This window comes from Protomyctophum parallelum (genome assembly GCF_964188405.1).
Source record: "Protomyctophum parallelum genome assembly, chromosome: 20".
In the NCBI taxonomy this organism is placed as follows: Eukaryota; Metazoa; Chordata; class Actinopteri; order Myctophiformes; family Myctophidae; genus Protomyctophum; species Protomyctophum parallelum.
Genome location: NC_139718.1, coordinates 26,437,257 through 26,460,462, shown reverse-complemented (window position 1 = coordinate 26,460,462; position 23,206 = coordinate 26,437,257). Strand labels below are relative to the sequence as shown.

Genomic DNA, 23,206 nt, shown 5'->3' with positions numbered 1-23,206 from the left:
CAGCAGATTCGTGCCTGGTTTGCTATTTTTTTATATTTTGAGTGACAGTTATACTTGGCCCTTATGTAACACATAAAGTGGGTTACTTTAACCCACTTAGGAGGGGGGAGGCAAAAAGAGATGTGTGTGTGTGTGTGTGGGGGGGGGCATGTGTGTGTGTGTAGTGTGTGTGTGTGTGTGTGTGTGTGTGTGTGTGTGTGTGTAGTGTGTAGGCCGGGGCTGCTAAGTTCATTAACAATTTCCCCTGGAATTCTCCAGGGTGCTCTTGGGAGTGCGGGGTGGATTTCGGGAACACGGTCGTGTGTGTGTGTGTGTGTGTGCGTGCGTGTACGTTTCAGCTCCCTCTCTCCTCGCCCATGTGACTTCCATGAATCATCCACGAATCAACAAATGGAGCTTCTCCCAGCGGAGGCTCTCTACATGAGTCTACGGTGGTGTCCCCATGAGCCAGGTATTACAATCCTATCATAACACACCTGCAGTGATGGAAAATTACCTATACTGCAATGTAGAATTACTCCGTTACAGGTTTAGGCTATGGCCTCACTCACACCTTTCGATCTAGCATACAACATTGATGCATGCTAGATATGCAAGAAGATGTAAGTGTCATGGCCGCCCCAATGCATTTCCAATGGAAGTCACATGGTTTGATACAACATTTTGGACTACAAGCTGTTGTATGGCTTTCGGCTGTGTTTCGACTGCCCCCCTCCCCCTCATACAACACAAATGTTGTGTCAAACCATGTGACTCCCATTGGAAATACATTGGGGCAAGATGTATCACACCCTTTGTATACAACAAGCATACATCAGTCTGTTGCGAAGGTGTGAGTGAGGCCTAAAAGTCCAGAATTCAAAATATACTTGTTTAAAAGTACAAAGGTATTGGCATCGAAATGTACTTAAAGTACCAAAAGTAGAAAGTACTCACTATGCAGAATGTGCCATTGCAAGTTTTCAAATGTATACAAATATATAGAAAATAGCAGATCTACAAGCTCACAATGCGTTGCATCGCGACGCATTGTGAGGTTGTAGATCGGCTATATTCAAACGGTCAAAATGTATATAGAGCTGAAGTGGTGTATATGAGCTGTATATGGCAGAGGCAAGGAAGCAACCACGGTGCTCAGTAGGTGCAGATCAATCGGGATAACACATCTATAACGATAACCCGGATCTCCGCTTTTTTCTATGGCTACGGTATATGTTTTGTAATAATGTAGTGAGTATTAAATATTGGAAATACTCCAGTAAAGTACAGATACCTCAAAATTTCACTTAAGTACAGTACTTAAGTAAATGTACTTAGCTACTTTCCACCAGTGCAATCCACAGTGGTGTGCCCATAAACCAGGTATTCTAATCCTATCATAACATACCTGACCGTGCGACAGAACAGCTACAAGGCTGTTGGTGGGGTAAAGTAGACCCTTCAAGCAGTTACCATTACTTTCAGAGTGTGCTGCCGAGCTGTGCCCATGCAAGGTCACGGAGTGACAGAGAGATTGCTATATAGTAGCAGGGCAGAAAGTGACACGTCAGAATTCTCCAGGTCAGACAACCTCTCTGGCCTGCGCTTTGCGGGGCCCCCAAATCTGTGGACTGATATGATCGAATCCGAATTCGTGATGTAACAGGTCGTATTTGCTTTCATATATGTCTTTGCTGTTCATATGTATATCACATGACCATTCAATTTGGGATAATTGTGGGCAATCAATAAATGCCAGATCTTGTGTATCCATCATTTTAAGTGTACAGCCTGTTTATTGGACTATTAGATAACCCTCTCACAGGATGGCGCATCACTGTGGAAATTAAACGTGGATCAGTCCATAAAAACAATTCTGGTCGTGAAATGCTTCTACTACTTACAGTAGACGATGAACTGGTATGTTTTCTGACTGATTTAGAACTGTTTTTTTAACTTGAGACGTGATCCATAAAAACTGGTCTGTGCAACACAAATGGGTCTCGACTCACTTTTTTGGGAAACAGAATTATCATAAAACTCATATCATCATCATCATCATTATTATTATTATTATTATATAAACCCATCATATCATCATCATCATCATCATTATTATTATTATTATTATATAAACCCATCATATCATCATCATTATTATTATCCGCCACCACGAGGACTTGGTTTCCTTCCTTCCAACTCTTTTTGTACGTTTTCTGCTCTATCCATAAAACCTTCTAACAATCACTTCATCTCAACTCGCCTTTTTTTATGAGGGATTCCTTCCTCACTAAACTAGTTCCTGAGAGACGTACGGAGGACGAGGATTCCACCGACAGGAGGACAGGATCAGCGTTGTCAAGTCTTAATCTGGACCAGCAGGTCACAGTAGCAGAAAGGCAGGAAGGAAGGATGCTCCACCCAGGGCCACTGCCATCTTCCTCTTTACCTGCAGGCTGTTAAGTCAAGGCCGCATTCAAATAGCTTCTCTTTCCTATCTATCAGTCTATATGCATGCGTACAGCGGATGCACGCACACGCTAGGGCTGTTAATGCCGCGTGTGCATGCACATCACGCATATATCTTTCATGCACATCTCCTGGCACTCATAGTTTACTATATAAAGTTTCGCACAGGCATTCCTTTCACATGCACACCTGCGCTCGCGCACACGCACGCGCACACACACACACACACACACACACACACACACACACACACACACACACACACACACACACACACACACACACACACACACACACACACACTCCTGTCAGGAGAAGAAAAAATAAATTCACTTTGTGAAAGCTTTCTTCCCTCTGTCCCCTATCTCCTGCTCTCTCCTGCCCCCCCCCCCCCTGCTCTCTCTCTCTCTCTCTTTCTCTCCTCCCCCATCCTCTGGGCCCTCTTGATGACAGCTGGCTCTGATTATGGCTGTGAAAAATGGGGCAGTCACGCCAGCACCCCCCTCTCCTTCCCTCCTCCCAGCATTCCTACAGCATGACTACGCACTTTCTCCCTACTCTCTCTCTCTCTCTCTCCTTCTCTGCTTTAGTCTCTAATTCATCTTCCTAAAGTGTTTTCCTTTCTCTTCTACTTTTTGCTTCCATCATGCTTTCTCTTCCTTTCTTTCTTTATTTCTGCTCTCTCTCTCTCTCCCTCCATATTGTGCTTCTTCCATCATCTTGTGTGTTTACATTTGTCTGTCTGCCTGCCTGCCTGCCTGCCTGCCTGCGTGCGTGGTGGAACCTGGGAGGGAGAGAGAGAGGAGAGGTTTGTGTGAGCAAATGATTGTGTTAGCAATGAAGGGGATTTGCGTTCCCGAGTGATGGATGTCTTGGGTGGAGGCATTATTTCTTAAAGACGGAGATGGATGGAACGGGCATATTTAGACGACTTTGGATGGGGTCCATTTGTACACTCTCAAAAACAAAGCAGACCCACAAATGAACTAAATACACTCAATCACGGCCCCCGTGCTATGATGTTTATGATACATTACATGGCTTTGTAATGACTACAACATGCTGGGAGTATCATTATGGTGGCCAGGTTTTCTCTATGTACTTGTTTGTTTGTTCAGTGTCAAAAGAGAAAACCGCTACATTTGCCATAATGCATAAACAGTGGATGTTTTGCCGGGCACTGTGTGCTCAATCTGGCTCTGGATGCAACTGAGATCTTAAAAGCTGCGCTTTTTGGCAGTCTTCTCACTGCACACCTTTACTTTGCCAAAGTTTCTGTATACCTCGATTATTCCCCACTTCTCTCTCCTGTTGAGTAACTTTGATACACTGGAAAATAAGCAGCTTGCTGAGAATTCATTGTGAAACCTCATTACCGTAAAACCTCCAATAGCTTGGATTTTATTTGTTTTAGCAAACATATGCCCAGGTGTTAATTAGTGACTTTATGGTATAAAGAATGACTTTCACAACATCTGCACATTAAACCAAACGGCCACAGCTGAGTAATGTACACTGCAAAGACTAACATCATAAAATATTGTGCTCATATCTGTAGAAAATCTCCAGGTTCAACATTAAGACCCGGCAATAATTTTCCCAGGAGGAAACGGTGATGATATAGCAACATGATGGATGTTTGAATGGTTGCATGAGCTGCTTTATCACTAGAGAAGATGCACAGATATTTGTGAGTAGTAATTTATTAGAAGTGCTGGTAAAGAAAAACTAAGAATAAACGCAAACGTAGATGCGCGCAGACGCACACATGCGCTCACACACACACACACACACACACACACACACACACACACACACACACACACACACACACACACACACACACACACACACACACACACACACACACACACACACACACACACACACACACACACACACACACACACGCTCTAGTACAGAATTAATTACATACAGTATGCTGATCTGACCCAGTGTTCGCCCAGCAGTCTGCCGTTACCCAGGCGAAGGTGTGCACGCGACCTCGCCCTTTAGGGCACTGAGAGCTGCCTCCCAGTTACACCTTACAGTATTATTTCAAGACTTCAAGATTTCAAGAAGTGAAATTGTTTAATCAAGCTGCTTTTGTGAATTTTTCTACTTGATGTGATGTCACACAAAAAATATATATATATTATTATTATTAATTATAATAATACATGGCCTACTATAGTTTAAAAAAATTTTTTTTTTTACTGTATGGATGTATTCCCTGATTGGGAGTCTATCAAAATTCGAAAGTCACTTGTCATTATGGTAATTGTCCTTGTCATGTCTTTGTATATTCAATCTTTTTATTTATAATAGTGTTGTGTCTGAGCTGTTTTTCTTTTATTTTCTTTTGTTTGTTATTATGTTCTTGTTGTGTAATGTCTGTTTGTCTTTGAAAAACCAATAAATATACTTTATAAAATAAAATAAAAACTTTGAGTGTATAAAAATGAACTCTGTATTTTGCTATATATCCAGTTAAGGACATCATACTCAAAAGCAGAGGCCCTTGTTTTCAGGGCACTGACCTTGATATCACAGCGTGGATTAATTATGACCAAATCCTCCACCACACAAACAAGCTTCCTCTTCCGTTTATCTCCGTTTCTGCTTTTCATTCTCCTGCTAACAAAGGTTGCAACAGTATGATTTCACCATACTTAAGCGTGGAATACAGCACGCACACAGTTCCTTCATTCGTGCCAGAGCATTTGACATGTAACCTCTCATACTGAAATTCACAGCTCTGTAAGCGTCGGATGCCCTTCTTGCATGTATTTGGCCTACGTACACCACAGACTGATAAGGTTGTTGACTGATTCAGTATCTTGTCTTGAAGTCTCTCTAATCTAATACACTCTGGCTCAGTTAATTAAATCATTCAGCATCAGTCATAATTCTAATAGGCTGAGCTTTTGGCCTGCACCCACAGGAATGACATTAATGGTCTTAAGTAAGACCATTAATCTTTCTTTTTTTTATGTTTTACTTAGTTTGCTAAAGCACAACCACACTAATCGTGCGTCATCAGTAATTTAATCTTTGAATTTGAGATGTTGTAGGGTTTCCTGTGAACACAGACAATAACATGGTATTTTAGATGTGGTATTGCTCCTATGGTGAGTCAAGACGTGAAAGTTCTACCCACAGTGGAAGCTCCTCTGCAGTACAGTACCTGCATGTTCCAAACCAAACATGCGCCTATAGTATAGTCGCCTACACGCCAGACCTTAATTCGCCACCACAGCGGCACACATCACCTGCTACTGTTCCATTCTCAATGTCTGCATTCACAATGCTGAGCAGCCCTATAAAGGAAAACACCAGTGACAACAAACCTTTTTGGGCATCTTAAAATGTCATATCTAGGTCTTCGAACAAATATTGTAATTCTATACAAAACAACATAGGCCTCTGTTGAAATCTATATCTTTCTATTCTGCAAATAAAGCAGTCTAATATAATTATGTAGCAGAATAGCAGAACCTTATACACCAAGCATCTGATACTTGTAGGTCGACTATTTTTGGCACACGATGCAGTCGTGCGACAAAGTATGATTGGGGCTTTGGAGCCTCTGTGGCTCTGAGGCTCTAGCTCTGGCTCTGTAGGCCAGTAGGCTACACTCCTCTGCTCTTTTACAATCCTCACCAGACAGAAATGCACATGTGTGTGGTTGGAGCTACAGTATAGGTTGTGCCTTGATCTTTTCTGTTTTCACCCGAGGGGAACGATGGAGCCAGGTCATGATGAACTCCTGGGGGAGCCGTCCCACGCCACCCCCCCTGGAAACACCAGCCGAGGCCAAGCCTGTGCATGCCTGAGCCCTAGGTTTTATTAAAGTAAGGTGAATGATTGAGGTCACCATATTAAACATATTAATAGCGCTTTTCCCCCTGTGGGGATGGTGTTCATCTGGAACCCATTTCATCGTCCTTTTCATAATATCAGTTCGGGTATGATTTTATTGGACCACACGGCCTGCACTGGTGTGGTCAAATGTTGCGGATGAGATGTCAGACTGAGAAATGGACCGCATTTTCTGGCGCACTATATACTCAAGTGTTAACTTACAGAGAAGAAAACAAGCCAGTAAGGAAATAGTCGCGTATAGCCAGATGATCTGAGTACTCCACCTGTTGACATCTATATTCAATGTGTGTCAGGACAGGAGTGGAAGAAGTCCACCCTGGTAAAATCACTCTCACTCCCATAGATACTTGTATCATCAATACAGTACATTTAATGTCACAGGTAACAGTAGGCTTCCAGAGCAAGTACAGCTGATTTTTCATTCATAGGTCAATATTACACCAATTACTGTCAATATGTACAACTAGCAACTTCCTCCACTCATCATGCCATGATCCTTTTTACACGGACAGCTTCTTTTTTGAGGGGCGCTAGCCCCTCCTATGTCCAGCTTGTGTGTTTGTCCTAATGCAAACATTAAATGCCATTGATAATGAACGGCCAGTTCTGAGTGTTTGTGTAAACACAAACACAAACACAAACGAACACTAAAAAAAATTGGACATAGGATGTGATTGGCCAGAATGAGTATGGTGATAAGAGCACCCCTCACTTCACACGGGTGTGATATTTTTAAGTCAAGTTAAGATTTTAAGTCATTTCGATGTATAAATATTTTTTTAAAGCAGATACTGTATAGTTGCAGATATGGATAAAATAAAACTAATACAAAAATCTGAAGTTGTCCCTTATCTGTTGCCCTACCTCTAAGCCCAATTTAAACAAAAAAAGTAAATAAATAGCTTATCTACAGAATTTCGTAAGAATTTTGCGTAGTGACCTCAGGGGGAAAGTGCATGGTTATGGCTGTTATTCCCATAAGAGTGTCTGAGTCTGAGGACTTCTGCAGTACAAACAGTGCAGAGAGAAACCGGATTTATACTGATTTACACGTAGATTGGCTATTTTTGGCACGTGAACACCATAGTACGACGGAGTATAAATTAAGCATTGGAGAGTTTCTAAGAGGAGAAAGGGGGATTGTGTGGGGGCACTTTAGCATAGCGCTTGGCATAGTGGTAGTGGTGGTGGTGGTATGTAGGTGGGGTGGGGGTGGGAGGCATGGGATTTTGGTAAATGTGCCCTTATTTACGAGTGGGGTGGGATTAGGGGGACAATAAAGTTTCATTTCTGGGAAAGCCATTCTTATTTTACTAGACTTTGCAGGGCCTATAAGCACATAAGGCAAAAAAGAAGAAAAAAACGCAAACCAGAAACTATTTAACGAGCGCAAAAAAAAGCGTTTCCATATTCGGCTGTCACACAACAGGGCAATAATGTGAGGACACAACTGAGTTGACAGAATCATGTGGCCTGCCATTTGGGCCTGATGGTAATGCTAATGGAGCTTACTGGAAATACACATACTGGGTGTGTTGTGTATTCTTGACGAGCTGCATCTCCGCCTGGTATGGGAACTGTGCCGCCCTCAACCATAAATCGCTACAGACTGGGTGATGTGGACGGCCCAGCACATCGCCAGAGGTGAGCTTTCCTCCCTAAAGGATATATAGGATAGGCAGGAGCCACAATCTGTATAGGCAGGCTAGACAAGCTATTCCCGTGAATCAAAAACCCACCAATTGGCACCTGTCGAGGTGCATACGTTGGTTAGACAGTCCGCCAGGCATTAGTCTGAAAATACCGTTGCTCCCGACATGCGTGGCCGGTTACAACTATCCCGTGGCAGGTTAAAGCGAACCCGTGGGGCCTGGGCCGTGGCTCAATGGTCCAGGCACCTTGGCTGGTAATCCAGTCTGGCAGTGTGCAGCAGGTTCGACTCCCGATCCCGGCGGCCTTTACTGCATGTCTTCCCCCCATCTCTCTCCCCATTTCCTGTCAGCCTACTGTCTGTCCCTCCATAAGAAAATATAAAAATAAAGGCGAAAGTAAAAACATTTAAAAAAAAAACTAACCTGTGGCAGGTTAAAACTAACCTGTGGCAGGTTAAAACTAACCTGTGGCTTCCTGCAAGATTAGGTTTAGGGTTTGGGTAGGTTGTCGGACATTACCGAAACCCTAAAACTGAATAATACAATCCATTTCTGCTGCACTGGCACTACCTCTCGTGTACACTTCCATGTTTGATATCGGCTGTCTTATTGCACAAGCTCTTTTTGTGCATGCATCTAAAATGCTAATGTGCAGTTATCTGACCTTGACTTCTGTTTCTTTCATTGTTCTCGACTGTATTTTGTAACTGCAAATCACAGAAGCTTGTACAGAATAATTTCAACCACTCTTTTACACCTGTAAACCTGTGATGAGACAATAAACCTGAAGTTGAAGAAGTTGATGTTCATACGGACGTGGCCGAAACATTTACAACAAACAGTGAAGTCGTAATTCAATCCAGTTCCGACACCTCCATATCACGTACAATATGCATGCTTACACACACATGATGTGGGTCAGATTTGGGGTCCTGTTTTGGGCCCTCCATTGAGTCTGGAACCCAGGAAGTGCTTTGGCCTGGCCGTTAGGCCCTGGCAGCAACAAATTATGTCTTTGGCAAGGCAACGCCGACCAAATGGGCTGATTATTCTTATATGTAGCCCAAAGGACTCCACACAGCTGCACTTTCTTTCACTGCCAGGGAAGGAGAGAGGCTGAAAGAGAGAGAGAGAGAGAGAGAGAGAGAGAGAGAGAGAGAGAGAGAGAGAGAGAGAGAGAGAGAGAGAGAGAGAGAGAGGCAGCGTAGGGGGAACAGTTGAGGAGCAGTGGGTGCACTGGACCATGCTCAAAGACTCGATCATGTTGTTTAAGTGTTGGTTCTTTTATATTAAAAGAAAATAAGGGTCTCGGACATCAGATTCTTGTTTTGATTGGGCTGTCCCATGTTCTGCCTAAAAAAATGCAATATCCCTCAAAGTTATTTTCATTCCTCAATTGAAAACACATTGACGAAATCGTAATGTAAGAGGTAATGTAAATGGTAATGTAAGAGGTAGTACATTGATGTCTTTTGGCCCCATGGAGAACATGAAATGCTGTTTGAGCCTTTTATCCTTATTTCTCTCAGCACATACTAATGGAAAAACAACAACTAAAAAGCGCTTAGGAGTTGATGTTATGCTACGGTGCTCCCTGATCGTTATCCACATACCTCCAGTATTGCTCATTTCCTCATCATTTGCCATTAAGAAGAGGATGGATGTATTTCATGAGCTCATGTGACTCGCTGGGAGTGACAGCAGGTCAGAGAGAAGTAAAGCGCAGACATTATGAGGACTTTTCATCTCAGGAAGGTTTTTGCCGAAGCTGGGACACCTGTAGCTCTTGAGACTGTACTGCACTAATTACTAGTCTGACAACGGGTACAATGGGTTCAATCATGGGTTCAATCATGTCATAGATAATCAAGTATTTCAATCATGTTATAGACTTTTCTTTTTGAGGGGTGCTAGCCCCTCCTATGTCCAGCGTTGAGGGTTTGTGCACACACAAACATTGAAGACGAAGGTGAGGATGCAAATTGTGATTGGCCGGATGTGATGTATGATGATGTATGATGATGAGAGTGTACCTCACTTCACACGGGTGCTTGCCTCCTTCTGACACTTTCCATTATATATTGTGTATTCTTTGTATTGTTTTTATATTGAGCTATATAAAATAAAATCTAATCAAATAGTATAACCGAGGGGCATGCGTTCCCAAAGGGCATAGTTCCCATTCCCAACAGGCATCGTTCCCAACGGGGATCAGCCTAGTAAACCATAAACACTACTAGTAACATTGCCAATGTGGAGTTTGCGCAACAAAGATGAAATGTAATGTGAACTGGCAAAAGATATTGTGCACAAATCACAATTGTGGAACCCCAAGAGATATACTGTAGGCAATACATGGTCTGTTCCTTTTAATAGACTGAAGATAAACGTGTAACTGCACGTGTAGTGCTGTGAATGAATAACCATTAAAGCACCATTTTAGTGTATAAATCATCAAATGCAAACAAGGACAAATATGACGTCACATATGCCTTGGGTCGATCAAGGACAATGCACAAACAACTATATTCGGCTCTCATCTTGGAGACATAAACAACGCCACTCCAGCACACAGGAGACAGCTCATCATCATTGTTAATACAATCCACATTTGTACCAATTCACGCGCCACCAAAATGCCAATTCGCAAACTCCCATTTACGACAAGCAGGCACGTTCGCCAAACACGGAATGTGACAAAATCTGAATCGTGTGCTTGTCAAACAGCATCTGGAGCGATGTCAGTACTACAGGGAATGCTCCATCCAATCCAATAAATATGCAGGGGATAAGTGTGAGAAAAGTGGGCAGGGTCGATCAAGTGGTGGCCCTTATGTATTGTCCAGAACTGGACACATGGACTGTGTAATTCTAGTCCATGAGTGACCACACAGGGCTGGTTGTGAGATCTGGGAGTGATGGGGGAATTGAGACAGATGGGGCAGGGCAGGACTTTTTTCCGTGAGAGAATGCCTTCCCCTGTTCCTGCAGCAGCCCTGGGCTTCACAAAGCCCATTGATTTTGTTGTGTTGAGTGAGAGGCTGAGGAATATCCCATTTCAGTGTTGGCCGCATGGTCATGACACATGGACTAGGGTCAGATCTGTGGCTGGTCCCAGTGGACAAATGCTTGGCCCAAAGATTTCTGGACATAGCATCTAGCGGATTCCAATCTTTGTTCCTTAACCCTCTGTCCCTACTGTATATTCCCTGATGTGTGCACCCGTGAGCACCGCACACACACGCACACACACACACGCACACGCACACGCACACACACACACACACACACACACACACACACACACACACACACACACACACACACACACACACACACACACACACACACACACACACTCTCTCTCTCTCTGGAGTGCTCATGTGTCTACTTTACAGTATATGGTGTGTTCATCCGATCGCTCTCATCGAGACATTTCTACAGCTTGGTAGTGTTGACCTGCCCCTTTTGTCTGGATAGTTTTGACCCCCCCACCCACCTCCCGGCCAAACGCTCCCTTCCCATGAGCCTCCGGGGCAGACGGCAGCGTTGCTCCTCAGGAAGCACGGGGTCAGGAAGTCAAGGGAGGACTCTAAATACAGCCCTCTCCAAGAGATGAGCATCTCACCAGAGACTTGGACAGTAAATCTCCCTTTAAAAGCAGACTATCCATGCCTCGCCGCTCACTTGTTTGTCTGTTTCTATTTTGGTGACCCTCGCGTTTAACTGTAGCATCGTTAGTGCCACTATTTCACTTGGAGTGGACAGCACTCCAGTGCCGGCACCAACGACATTAATTTACAGTGACGCATCTTGTTTGTTTTGAACCACGGTCCATGACTGCAATGATGTGTTGACGTTGTCCAAGTGAGCCAAGGTCTACAGAGTGGACGCTGCGTCCCAGTATGAGGTCAAGGAAGAAGGAGGAGGAGGAGGAGAACATTTAAAGAAAACGTACAAGTCGAAGTAGAAAAAGAAGAAGTGATGAACGGACATCTTTCACTGTTTCGTGGCAACAACATCAGTAAAAGCAGTTGGTGGTTCGCCACTAACAATGCTGTGGGCCTGTGGCCACTCTTTTATGGACAATTAATTCCACCATCTTATTTTCCTCCATTCGCCACTCTCTTTCCCTCTCACTCTCTCTCTCTCCCTCTCTCTCTCTCTCACACACACCTTGTCTCTGTCTCTTTGCCCTCCTCTCTCTGCCTGTTACAGTCTCTCTCCCATTCCCTGCGTCCACTCTCAACCACGGGCACAACACAAATCTGAGAATGACGACCACAGTCACTCCCAAGCATGGCCCATTGGTGTTTGGCGAACAACATGGCCATGATACATGAAAGGGGGGTAGGGTACGGATCATGGGATCCTGTCAGCCCTTATAAAGACAAGAACTGGATCAGACAGAATTGGGATGTGGGGAGGGAATGTATACAGAAAGGAAAGCCACACTGTGTCATCACAAAGGGCAGACCAACAAATGACAACATATTGAATACATTAGGCTTGGTTCAAAGCTGAGACTTGGTTAACCTTGATTGCTGACTGACTGACAGCATCTGTTCTGGTTGTTATCGTTTCTAAAGATAATCTATCTTTGATGTGAGGTGTGAGACCCCACTGGGTCTCACACCTCTATTAAAAGACATTATGACAAGTTGTAGATTGATTTGACTGGTATACTGTAGAGCAGCGGTCATGGTAGTTACTCTGGTACATGCATGGGTGTTGTAGGGATGAGTTTGTTTTGCCACAGTCATAGTCATACAAATGTGGAAAGTCGGTCAACGGAAGCCAGTTGCACAATGCATGGCCTCGTGTCATCTATTGCACTTTAAAGCCAGTTAAACTGACCGTAAAATCAAGACTAGGAAAGATACAGTATAAGTGTGCTGTGTGTACACACACTGTACATGCACTTTATACAAACACTCCCTTGCTTTGCTCACTCACATTATTCAGATGGTCTGAACTTATGACTTTGAGAAATTGTTAGGCACTTGAAATAACATTTTGTGCATATTATAATAACTAGCCCTTACCCGTTGTGAGATATTCCCCCCCCCCTTGTGGCCGTAGGGGGTACTGCGCCCGGTGCGTTTTTAATTCACTAATAAATTCATTATTAATAATTAATGTGTCAAATCGAAAAAAGGGCTCCGTTAAGACCTCCATATTCATATGGTCAATGCCTGTGTGAAAAGTGGGAGTGATTGGTGCAGGCAATGAGGAGATAAGTGTTTGTTTCTGACAGACAGACAGACATTGTTAGAATTATAGTATGATGATGATGATTATGATGATGATGATGAGCAAAGCAGTGTACAAAACAGATACGAATATGGAAAGGGGAGATGCCTGCCCTCTGCAGAGTGACATGGGGTACTACAATAACCTGTTGCCATTAGCAGTCAGTCAAAGGGAATCCACAGAAACTCTGTGCAGATAGCATCAGGTTTTTTGCATTTCTGCCCGACATCTTTCATCTCCTGTTGACATGGCCAACGTTTAATTTCCCCTTTCATACCAAGTTAAGCATTATCGGTGACCTCATGCCTCAGTCCAATCCTCCCTTCCTTAAGGGGTATCCTTGGAGAGGACAGTACAGGAGGAAGAAATCAAAACAGAGGCTGGGGGAACTGATAGGGCATACAGTAAAGGAAAGCAGCCTTGAACTCCTGGAACACATACAGTATCTAGGACAGGGAAAGAGTATAACAAACCCGTGGGGGTTTAAGGAGTCTCAGAGTCAGAGTGACACACTCCAGAGAGAGAACCATGCAAGAGTGAGTTGAGAGAGAGAAACTCCCAACCATGCTGCCTCCTTAACATTTTAGACTTTTAACTAATGAGGACGAACTCCTCATCCTCATCCTTTATAACAAGCAGCCAATAGTAAGCAAGTCTATAGGGTCAAAGCCGCAGAATACAGATATGGGCTGAGGTAAATGCAGGCTTTCGTGTGACCCAAAGAAGTCTGGTCTGTCGGCAGTGCGGCACTTTGGAGTGTTACTATCTGCATCTGAGGCTGGGGACATTATCGGCTGATTCTTTTGTTTTCGACAGGAAACAGGTGCCTCCTCCTCAGCCTGGAAAGACTGTAGACTTTAGTAGCACAATATCATGTTGGCAGCATGCAGAGACTATGAGGGTAAACAACACGTGTATGGCACTTCTTAAGAACTCAGAGGTCACAAAGAGTTGGTCTAGTAAATTAAAATCAACGGGTCCTCTATTCCTTATTCTGGCTGTATGTACTGTTGAATTTGGGATGTTGAAACATACTTTTACTTGTTGTACATGAATAAAGTAAAATAAGTACAATAAATCTGTAGCTATTCAGATTCGGACTAATTAATGTGGGACATGGCATGGACACTTAAAGTAATTTCATGCCTGTTTTGTAATTGTCATATTACTGAGAAATACAGTGTCTCTCCGCCCATTTCCCTCCCGTAGGCCCCCTCTGGGGTGGAGAGACAATCGATCTGATCCACTTAATCAATCAGTGACAGGGCCTTTGAACCACAGACGTTATTTCCAGCAGCTCTGTCATCCCATCCTGTCGTCTGTAAACACACTCCAGGGGAAGATTATTCCACACAGCTCAGGCTCATAAAAACTCCTTTAATGTTGACACACATGCCCGCTCATGCGTTCACACACACACACACACACACACACACACACACACACACACACACACACACACACACACACACACACACACACACACACACACACACACACACACACACACATGCCTGTCTTCTTTGGTGACTGGCTCTTGAGTCCAAAACAACTAACTTTTTCAAGTTATCTACTCTGTCTTTCTCGCTGTTGAAGATTAAGTTATTCAAAAGATAATGTAACTCAAACCGTTCCATCTATACAGTGAGTACCCCCCGCCCCCCCCCCCAAAAAAAAACAGGAAACAAAAACAACTTTCACTATCTCTAAGTAGATTTTTAAAACAGGACAGGACATGTAAATGATGGGCGGTTGGCTGTCAAAGTGGCAGGCAGCATTGACTTTACTTAACAGCCGCAGATGAAGTTCACCATCATTTGGCTGGTGGCTGTGTTTTAACTCTCCACCCTGGTGGTTTGTCTGGCTGTAATAAGCCAAGTTCGTGCAGCTGTAGCACTTTGTGCAGGCCTACTTTTGAATATCTCCACAATAACTCATGTCACTCCTGACTACCAGGATCCCTTCGCGAGCGAGCGCAGTCTGTGCAGTACCGGCTCTGTTTTGTCTCTCTCTTCCTCGGCTGAATTCAGTAATTCGGCTTCAAAACAACCTCCCTCGCCTCTCTGCCTCAACAACTTCCAGAGTGAGACAAAGCTCTCCACCCCCTGCATGGCTCCTGGTATAGGCAAAGAAGAGGAAGGGGAAAGGGAATGTTTTGGCCCCCCTCTCTATCTCTCTCCACCTCCCTCCCCACATCTCCCCAGGGCAGTGCTGTGTAGTAATAAACGTCCCCCATAAATCTACCCCTCACGCCATCCCCTCCTCCAACCCCTTTTAACAGCTTCTTTTCTTCTCCACAACCATGCTTTCTTTTTCTTCTTCTCCTTCTATTGCAACCCAACCCTGACATTGACTCTGCACATGGCCGATGGCTGCTCTGTCATGGATTCAGAGGGGAGGAGTGCAACAACAGACCACAATGGATTTGTATAGGTTTCACTTCTCTGCCCAGTTCTTTTATACATACAGGCCTCATTGTGACTGCCTGTGGTTGAAATCTGGTGAGATCACTGCGGTGTCAGGTATACCCTGGGCCTACGCAGTACCTGATGGAATGAGAATGCAGCGCACATGTGCATACATATTCAGCTGGTTTGTATTCAGGGAGCAAATTTACCTGCTCTTGAGGGATAAGGCCTGGGTATAGTGTAAACAGCCCTGGCTTAAAAAAGGAAAAAGTAAACCGGTTGGAGAGAGAGAAAAAAATCAATGGGGAAATAACTGTGGTCGTGCAAGGGTTAACAAGCACTGGCTGCCTGAATCCACCGGAAAGTCCCACAAGTGACGTTACAGTCCAGCAATTAAGAGTAAATTAATTACAGAGTAGTGGATGGTAGCTGGAAGCCTGGGGATAGAGTATAGTAAAGCCTCACAGTAAACAACACCAGACTGTCTAAATAGAAGCAACCTCCAGAAAAGAAAAGAAAAACGTTATATGGTAATAACGGTATTATGAAACAATCATCAACTTTTGACAAAGACAGTCTAGATTTGTGAGGTATTTAAAAGTAGGCTATGCTTGTATTTAATATTTACAAGTAGTATGCGTGGAAGTGTGGACAGTATTTAATAACGTATCGACATTATATTAAAGCACTATATTATGCATTTATTAATGCACACAATTGAATGCAATTCTGTGATTGTATTTGAGCAATAATACTAAAACTGTTATTGTGATCAGCAGAGGCACTGACTGCAGTGAGTTTGCCCAACTTACTTTGCCGCCTACATAGTTGAGGAAAATAGCAGATCTACAAGCCCACTAATACACTATGAGCTTGTAAATCAGCAATTTTCGGCAATCACCACCGTCGTACGACTAAGTATAAATCGGAATGTGGCGAAATGAACTGAGCTCGCCTCATTGTTCGGTGGCACCGCGTTCAGAATCAGATTGAATTAAAAAGGCTGGAGCTGATTTGCATGCATCCCGCGTGCAACACTGTAGTCATCTCTCAAACAAACTGGCAACCAATGCAAGTTTAGTGTCCCCGAAGGAGGAAAAAAAGTTTGCTCAAAGAACGCCCAGTTGCAGAAGCTCCTCCTGCCGCGGATTATAAAGCAAATGTTCGGGGCTGGTGCAGGGCAGAGGGGGTGTTCTGATCTGCAGGGTCAAAATCAGAACAAACACACGGACCTGCGCAACTTTGTCTCCCAACTCAGCCTTTTTTTTTTTTTTTTTTTTTAACACCGTGTGATTAGATTTTCGTCGCAGCAAAGATGACCACAGCCGTGGCGTCGCCTTTCTTCGACTTCGAAGTAATGAACAAGGTAGTTAGAAAACTTTTCTTCTCCGCATCACTGCTTCCAACCACACTAGTTAGCCTGTATGCTAGCAGGGAAGCAGGCAGCTGCTGCTGCTGCTGTAGTGGAATGATGGTTGCATGCTTCGGGCCCTGTCTCGCTGTCTGTGCGTGCTGAGGCGCGCCTTGGATTTGTTTTGATTTACGTTCCCTATAGTTTCTCTCTGAATTTTATTTGGTGACATTTGTTGTTTTAATGTCTTTAGCGTTATGGACTAGAGTTGGGAAGTTGGCGGAATGGTGAAATTGCTAAACAACTTGATGCATGTGTGCCCCTGCCACATCAAATATAGGGATTTGTGGCTGTCACTAGTCATTTTGGCACATTGATTGTGGTTTTGAGTCGTGACTTTGACAGTAATAAGTAATAACGGTATCGTTACGTGAATTAATTAGCTTTAAGTTAAAACACTTTGCGTTCCTTTTACACTAATTATTTTATTCGTTGAGACACTAGTAGTCACAAAACAGACTCGTGCCAGCATTGAAGGCAACCCTCTGGATTCGCGCTTGAATCAGATGTAAGAGTAATGTGCAATTCATATTCCAAGAGGATTGCTTCAATGATGGATGGTATTCTCGACTCGAGTTTGGTGGTAAACAAATATTATTATGCAAAACCTTTTTGATCAGCACGACCACGAGACAGAGATGTTCATTAGTTGAAGTTACTGCCACATGCTCATTTGGTTTGTGGACATTAAATAAAAGAGATAAAAGAGGAATACATTAATTTCCTATCACAAATGGGTTATTCAATTAAGTATAGGATTGCAGTCTATTGGCGTCATAAAAGTCATTTTGATGATAATAGCTAACCCACCCACCAGCTTGGAGGTGTATTGAAATCACACTCAGTACTATACATTGTAATTCTGTAGGATGCCTTGCTAATGCACTTTCATTATGTTCGAATGATGGCAGCTTCTTTGTAACCACTACCAGCCGTGCTGCACTGACGCTTCCCTGCTCCATTTACTAAGCAGGCATGCATTCCACACCAGGGCAACTTGCCAAACCAGCTGCTGTTCTATAGGCCTGTATCCGCTCGTGTATTTAGAGCCAAAAAGAACATGGTCATGCAAAAGGAACCTATGGATGTTTCTCTTTTCCTATCCCCAACCCGCCATCCCTTGATGAAACTGGATCCTCATTGCTTGCCATTTGAATAGATCACGTTGCTTTCCCCAACTAATAATGTGTTTCTTCTCTCTGCAGAACAAAATGCTCAACTACAACAACAACAACAACCTGGGCGCCCCCCATCATCCCATGTCTGTCCCTTGCACTGGCACGAGTGTGTCCATCTCCAGCCCCACCGGAGCCCTGCTGGACAGGAAGGCGGTGGGGACTCCCTCGGTGGGAGGGGTGTACCAGCGACGGCACTCGGTCAGCAGTACAAAGTTCAACCAGAACCAATTCCTGAACACCTTGAAGGCTGCGGACCACTCTGCCCTCATCTCAGGGGTTGGCAACATTAGCAACAACAACAAGGAGAACCGGCTGCGAGATCGCTCCTTCTCTGAGACGGGTGAGCGGCTCTTACACAAGTGCCTGGGGCCTGCCAGTCCGACCAGCGCCGGCAGCGGCCAGGGTCAGGTGAACTCCAGCCGCTATAAGACTGAGTTGTGCAGGCCCTTCGAGGAGAACGGCGCCTGCAAGTATGGCGACAAATGCCAGTTTGCGCATGGCATCCATGAACTGCGAAGCCTGAGCCGCCATCCCAAATACAAAACAGAGCTGTGTCGCACCTTCCACACCATCGGCTTCTGCCCCTACGGGCCCCGCTGCCACTTCATCCACAACGCAGAGGAGCGCCGTGGACCCCCGCCGCCCTCCTCCCCTCTTTCCTCATCCTCCTGCAACAAGATGGAGCGGCCCCGGCTGCAGCACAGCTACAGCTTCGCCGGTTTCTCCAGCTCGGGTGGCCTGAGGGACAGCCCCACCTCCGTAACCCCGCCACCCATGTTTTTCCCTGACGAGGTCCCTGAGTGGCCCAGCAGCAACCCTTTCACCTACTCCAGCCAGGAGCTGGCAAGCCTGTTCGGGCCCAGCCTCGGCACTGGCCCAGCAGGCACGGAGCCTGGCACCCCAGCGCCCCCCTCGCCGACGAGCACCCCATACTTCTTCAGGCCCATGCTGGAGTCGCCTCAGATGTTCGAGTCTCCGTCCAGCCCGCCTGACTCTTTGTCAGACCAGGAGGGCTACCAGAGCAGCTCCGGAGGCAGTCTGAGTGGCTCCGAGTCCCCCACCCTGGATACCAACCGCCGCCTTCCTATCTTCAGCCGCCTCTCCATTTCCGACGACTAGACCGCACATGTCCACAGGCGCCTTTAAAGTCACGTGACACAAACCGAACGCGGCACTTCCCTCTACCTCTGACCCCCCCCCCCCACTCCTCTCTCCTTCCCTTATTCAAGACACCGTAAGTTCCTAGATAATAGAGGATGTGTAGTCAATTAAGGGAACTCTTATCTAAATCACATTTTCACCCCCCGGTAATCATCGCGGCAAGTTTTAATAGAAGCCCCCCCCCCCTCACCATGTGTCATAGTGCCAAAAAAGGAGAGGAAGTTGAACAATGAGAACGATGTGAGAGCATCATGTGACTGTTTTGCCAGGTGCCACTTGTTAATTTTTTTGTTTTCCTTTTTACTTGTTCTTGAATGTGTAGCAACACAAGTGGCCATGGAATAGGGAGTGCGTTGCACTAACCCCACCTTCCCCTCCACCCCCTGATGATACCACTCCCCCCCCCCCCCCCCCCCCCCTCCGAGCTAGCTAGAGGGTGCTCACTAATGTATCTGTAGATCCGCAGTTGTTGTTGTTTGTTTTTTTTACAGACTGAGCTAAGACAAAAGTAGAAAAAAAATGCAAAAAAGCGAAAGCCCTGAAACGATATGAATAGTTGTAATGGAAAAAAAGTAACAAAAACAGTGTCTGGGGGCGGTTTCTGCATGTGTTAAGGGTAAATGGACTACTGTTTGTTTTTTGGGTCCTTCTCGTTGCCCCCTGGTAACAATTATTTTTCAAGCCCCATCTTATGTAATGTGGACTGAGGGAGTCTGCAGGAAGGACTTTGAACTGGAAGATGGTTTTGCCCCATAACCCCTACCCCTCCTGAAATGTTCTCCTGTTGCTGGTCACTGGCTTTTTCAGTTTTTTTGTTTTTGTTGGAGGGAGGTGGAAGGAAGTCTTGATATCTAACTGGTTATTAAACCTTTTCTAAGACTCTGCCTGGCTTCTCAGCCACGCCCCCCTCGTTAATGCCGATCCACAGACAGTGGGGAATTCCCAGCATTCTCATGGTGCAGTTGTACATCCTACAACTTAAGATAAGACCTTAACTTTACCTCCCCACCTCTCTCTCGTTAGAACTTGCTCTCTGGAGCACTGTACTCATTACATCCCTTTTATTTGCTTCGATAATTATTTTTTATTAATGTTATTATTATTATTGTTTGAAAAACTTTCCAGACAGAAGGTTTGCTTGTCACTGCTTATTTAACTTATCAAAAACATATTTATTGGTGATCATATGCATTTTTTTTTGTTAATTTTGTTTTGTATTTATCTGGATAATGAACAATAGAATATATTTTCTTTTATGTTAAATTATGATCTTCCATATTAATCTAAAGATTGTGAAGACGTTTTTTGTCAGTTTCCTTTTTTCACAGTTTAATATATTGTACTACGATGACTTTTTGTTTTGCAACTACACTTTGTCAAAATGAAACTTAATTTAAAGCAAAAAAAGATGCAAAAAAAGATGTTTTGCGTTTTGATTATTTATTGTAGATTTTTGTTTTGTTTTGTTTCTACCTTTCATTGGACTGCAATTACTTTCCCAAACAGATATGCTTGTATTCATTCCTAGGCTATCCTGTCCACAACCCTCACCAGCTAGACAGTAGCAGTGCCTATCTGTTATGAACTTTTTAATACAACCGCTTATTGTTTCACTTCGTTCAGATATCTCCTAACTCTGAAAAAGAAAGGTCTCTCTTTCTGTCAGCACTATGATTCTGTTATCACAAGTAAAGAGTTGCTACATGTGATGAGTATCGCCGTGATCACTACATCACTGGTTTAGGACGTTCTGAGTTCAAAGAGTGCTCTGTTTTTACCTCCTGTCAATAGCATTCTTACATGGATACCCAGATTTTATTACAACAAGCAATAGCTGTGACCAAATGGGTTGAGGAAAGGATATTTTTCTTTGATTGGTTGTTTGATGCACTTGTTTGCCCCCCCCCCCCCCCCATACCTCCCTGAACCATTTGAAGTGCCTCTTCTGAATACATTCCAGGTAGCTAAGGCCTCGTCTGCCTTTTTTATATTATAATGGAGGACATTTTAAAGTCACATGTTCCACGTTGCCTCGTACGTTTTGTTTAAAAGAGGTGAACTGATTTGACACAAAGAAAGTAAACTGTTGAATGTATTTTTCCAGCCATGTTTTTTCTTTTCTTCACTACAGTAATTTCTGTGAGTTTATATTAAAAACAAACTCTTTTTGTAAGTATTGATTGCAGTTAAAATCAATAAATCCCATATTTTGGAAAAGTCCACAGTGTGAGTTAATATAGTTTGGAAGTGTGTGCCTGTGTACAGTATGTACTGTACACAGTAAAATCCTGGATACATCGATACACTAGTGCATGGAACCCCTGAATACACACATTCTCTGCACATGACACCTTTCCTATGGATCAACACCTTTTACATTCCAATATAACACGATCCTCTATATCATTTCTATATTGTGCCAGTTCTGTGTACTATAACCACATGTGCAGAAAAGTCAAATGTGTGTGGCGTCTTCTAATTAAACGGTGTACTGATTTACAGACTCAAAACTATTCACAACTTTAGGATGCCAATATTAACAAAATCCTGTGAGACCGACCGCTTGCTCATTAATCTGACATGGAGTCAGATCATCTACCCAGCCACAAATAACTATCCCAGACAAATCTATCTAGTCTGGCCAGGCTAGGAAAGGGGTAACGGTAAAGCTGCAATCCGCAACGTATTATAATCAAAACGAGTACAATATAACTAGCACATCTGTAGTGGTTTGAGCAGGTGGTCTCCCTATTCTTCCTTTGAGAAATGTAGACCCTGCTGTCAGGTAGAGCGCCCTCTGGTTGACGGAGGCTCATAAGTGCAACATGTCCATCCAAGTGGGGAGTCTTCTTATATTACGTTACGTTTGGGTGGACAGGCTTCCCTGTACGATCTGTAGCTATGGATAGCAAACCTGTGTGCAGTTTATTAATGGAATCAGCTAGTGCATGAATCAGCTCAAGCTAGCAATGTGCTAACTGGAGCTAAGCAGAGACGAGCTGATCCACCAGAGTGCATCCGCTTTGGCTGAGCAAACACAAAATGACCGATGTTGAGGGAGGGAAGCCAGGTGGGGAGCAACTCCTACAGGCACTATCCCATGAAGGGACATCCAGCGGCTAAGTCGTGTTCTAGATGACTGGCCCTGTTGGGGCAACACTGTAAAAATACAAGTAAAGAAACTAATACATGTTTTGTCTCAAATAGTGCACGTACTGTATGTGCATAATGTCATAATGGCACATGTATGCTTAATGATGCATGGCACATTCATCACTTCAAACATGAAGTGATGAATGTGCCATAATCACGTGCATGTGTGTGTGTGCAAGCAAAGAGCACTATGGGAGTATCGGTGAGGTGGTAGGTGATTGGTGAGCCATGGAGAGACCTGTAGGGGTATTGACCTACAGATGATCCAACTCTTGATCAACTTGTGTGATTACACAAAAAAGGCTCACTGAGGTCGTGAACCAGATCAATGACTCCGTATCATACTTTTATTCAGTACACAAAAACATCTTTATAATGCTTTTAACAATCATCCTCCTTCAATACGAAGGAGAACCTGCCGTGTCGAGGCAAGAACCGCAGTCACCAGTCCATGAATAATAGTATGATACCGTTATGATAAAGATGGGGTAGAGCGGTATTTGATTTCTGCACACACAAACACACAGAGACTGCACTCAGCACACACACCGCTTCTGCTTCCACTCCATTTCCGAACACTTCCGTCTGTCCGTGTTTATATTCTCTCAGATTGCAAAGAGGAGCCAGAGCAGGAACTCCCTCCTGTCCAAGCAATTG

The 23,206-nt window shown here is 44.1% G+C and overlaps 1 protein-coding gene across 1 annotated transcript; it reads left to right on the top strand.

Annotated features, from left to right (window-relative positions):
- The first annotated feature begins 16,815 nt into the window (after positions 1-16,815).
- Positions 16,816-21,616, top strand: zfp36l1a (zinc finger protein 36, C3H type-like 1a). The gene is made up of 2 exons (XM_083792400.1): positions 16,816-17,012; positions 18,263-21,616. The coding sequence occupies exons 1-2, from the start codon at positions 16,962-16,964 to the stop codon at positions 19,352-19,354; spliced, it is 1,143 nt and encodes a 380-aa protein (XP_083648526.1). The 5' UTR covers positions 16,816-16,961; the 3' UTR covers positions 19,355-21,616.
- Positions 21,617-23,206: the final 1,590 nt, after the last annotated feature.

Excerpts from the sequence above, each read along its gene's own strand:
- zfp36l1a (XM_083792400.1), top strand. The coding sequence starts at position 16,962 with ATGACCACAGCCGTGGCGTCGCCTTTCTTCGACTTCGAAGTAATGAAC. Across the intron at positions 17,013-18,262 it reads ACTTCGAAGTAATGAACAAG|AACAAAATGCTCAACTACAA; the intron begins GTAGTTAGAAAA and ends TTCTCTCTGCAG.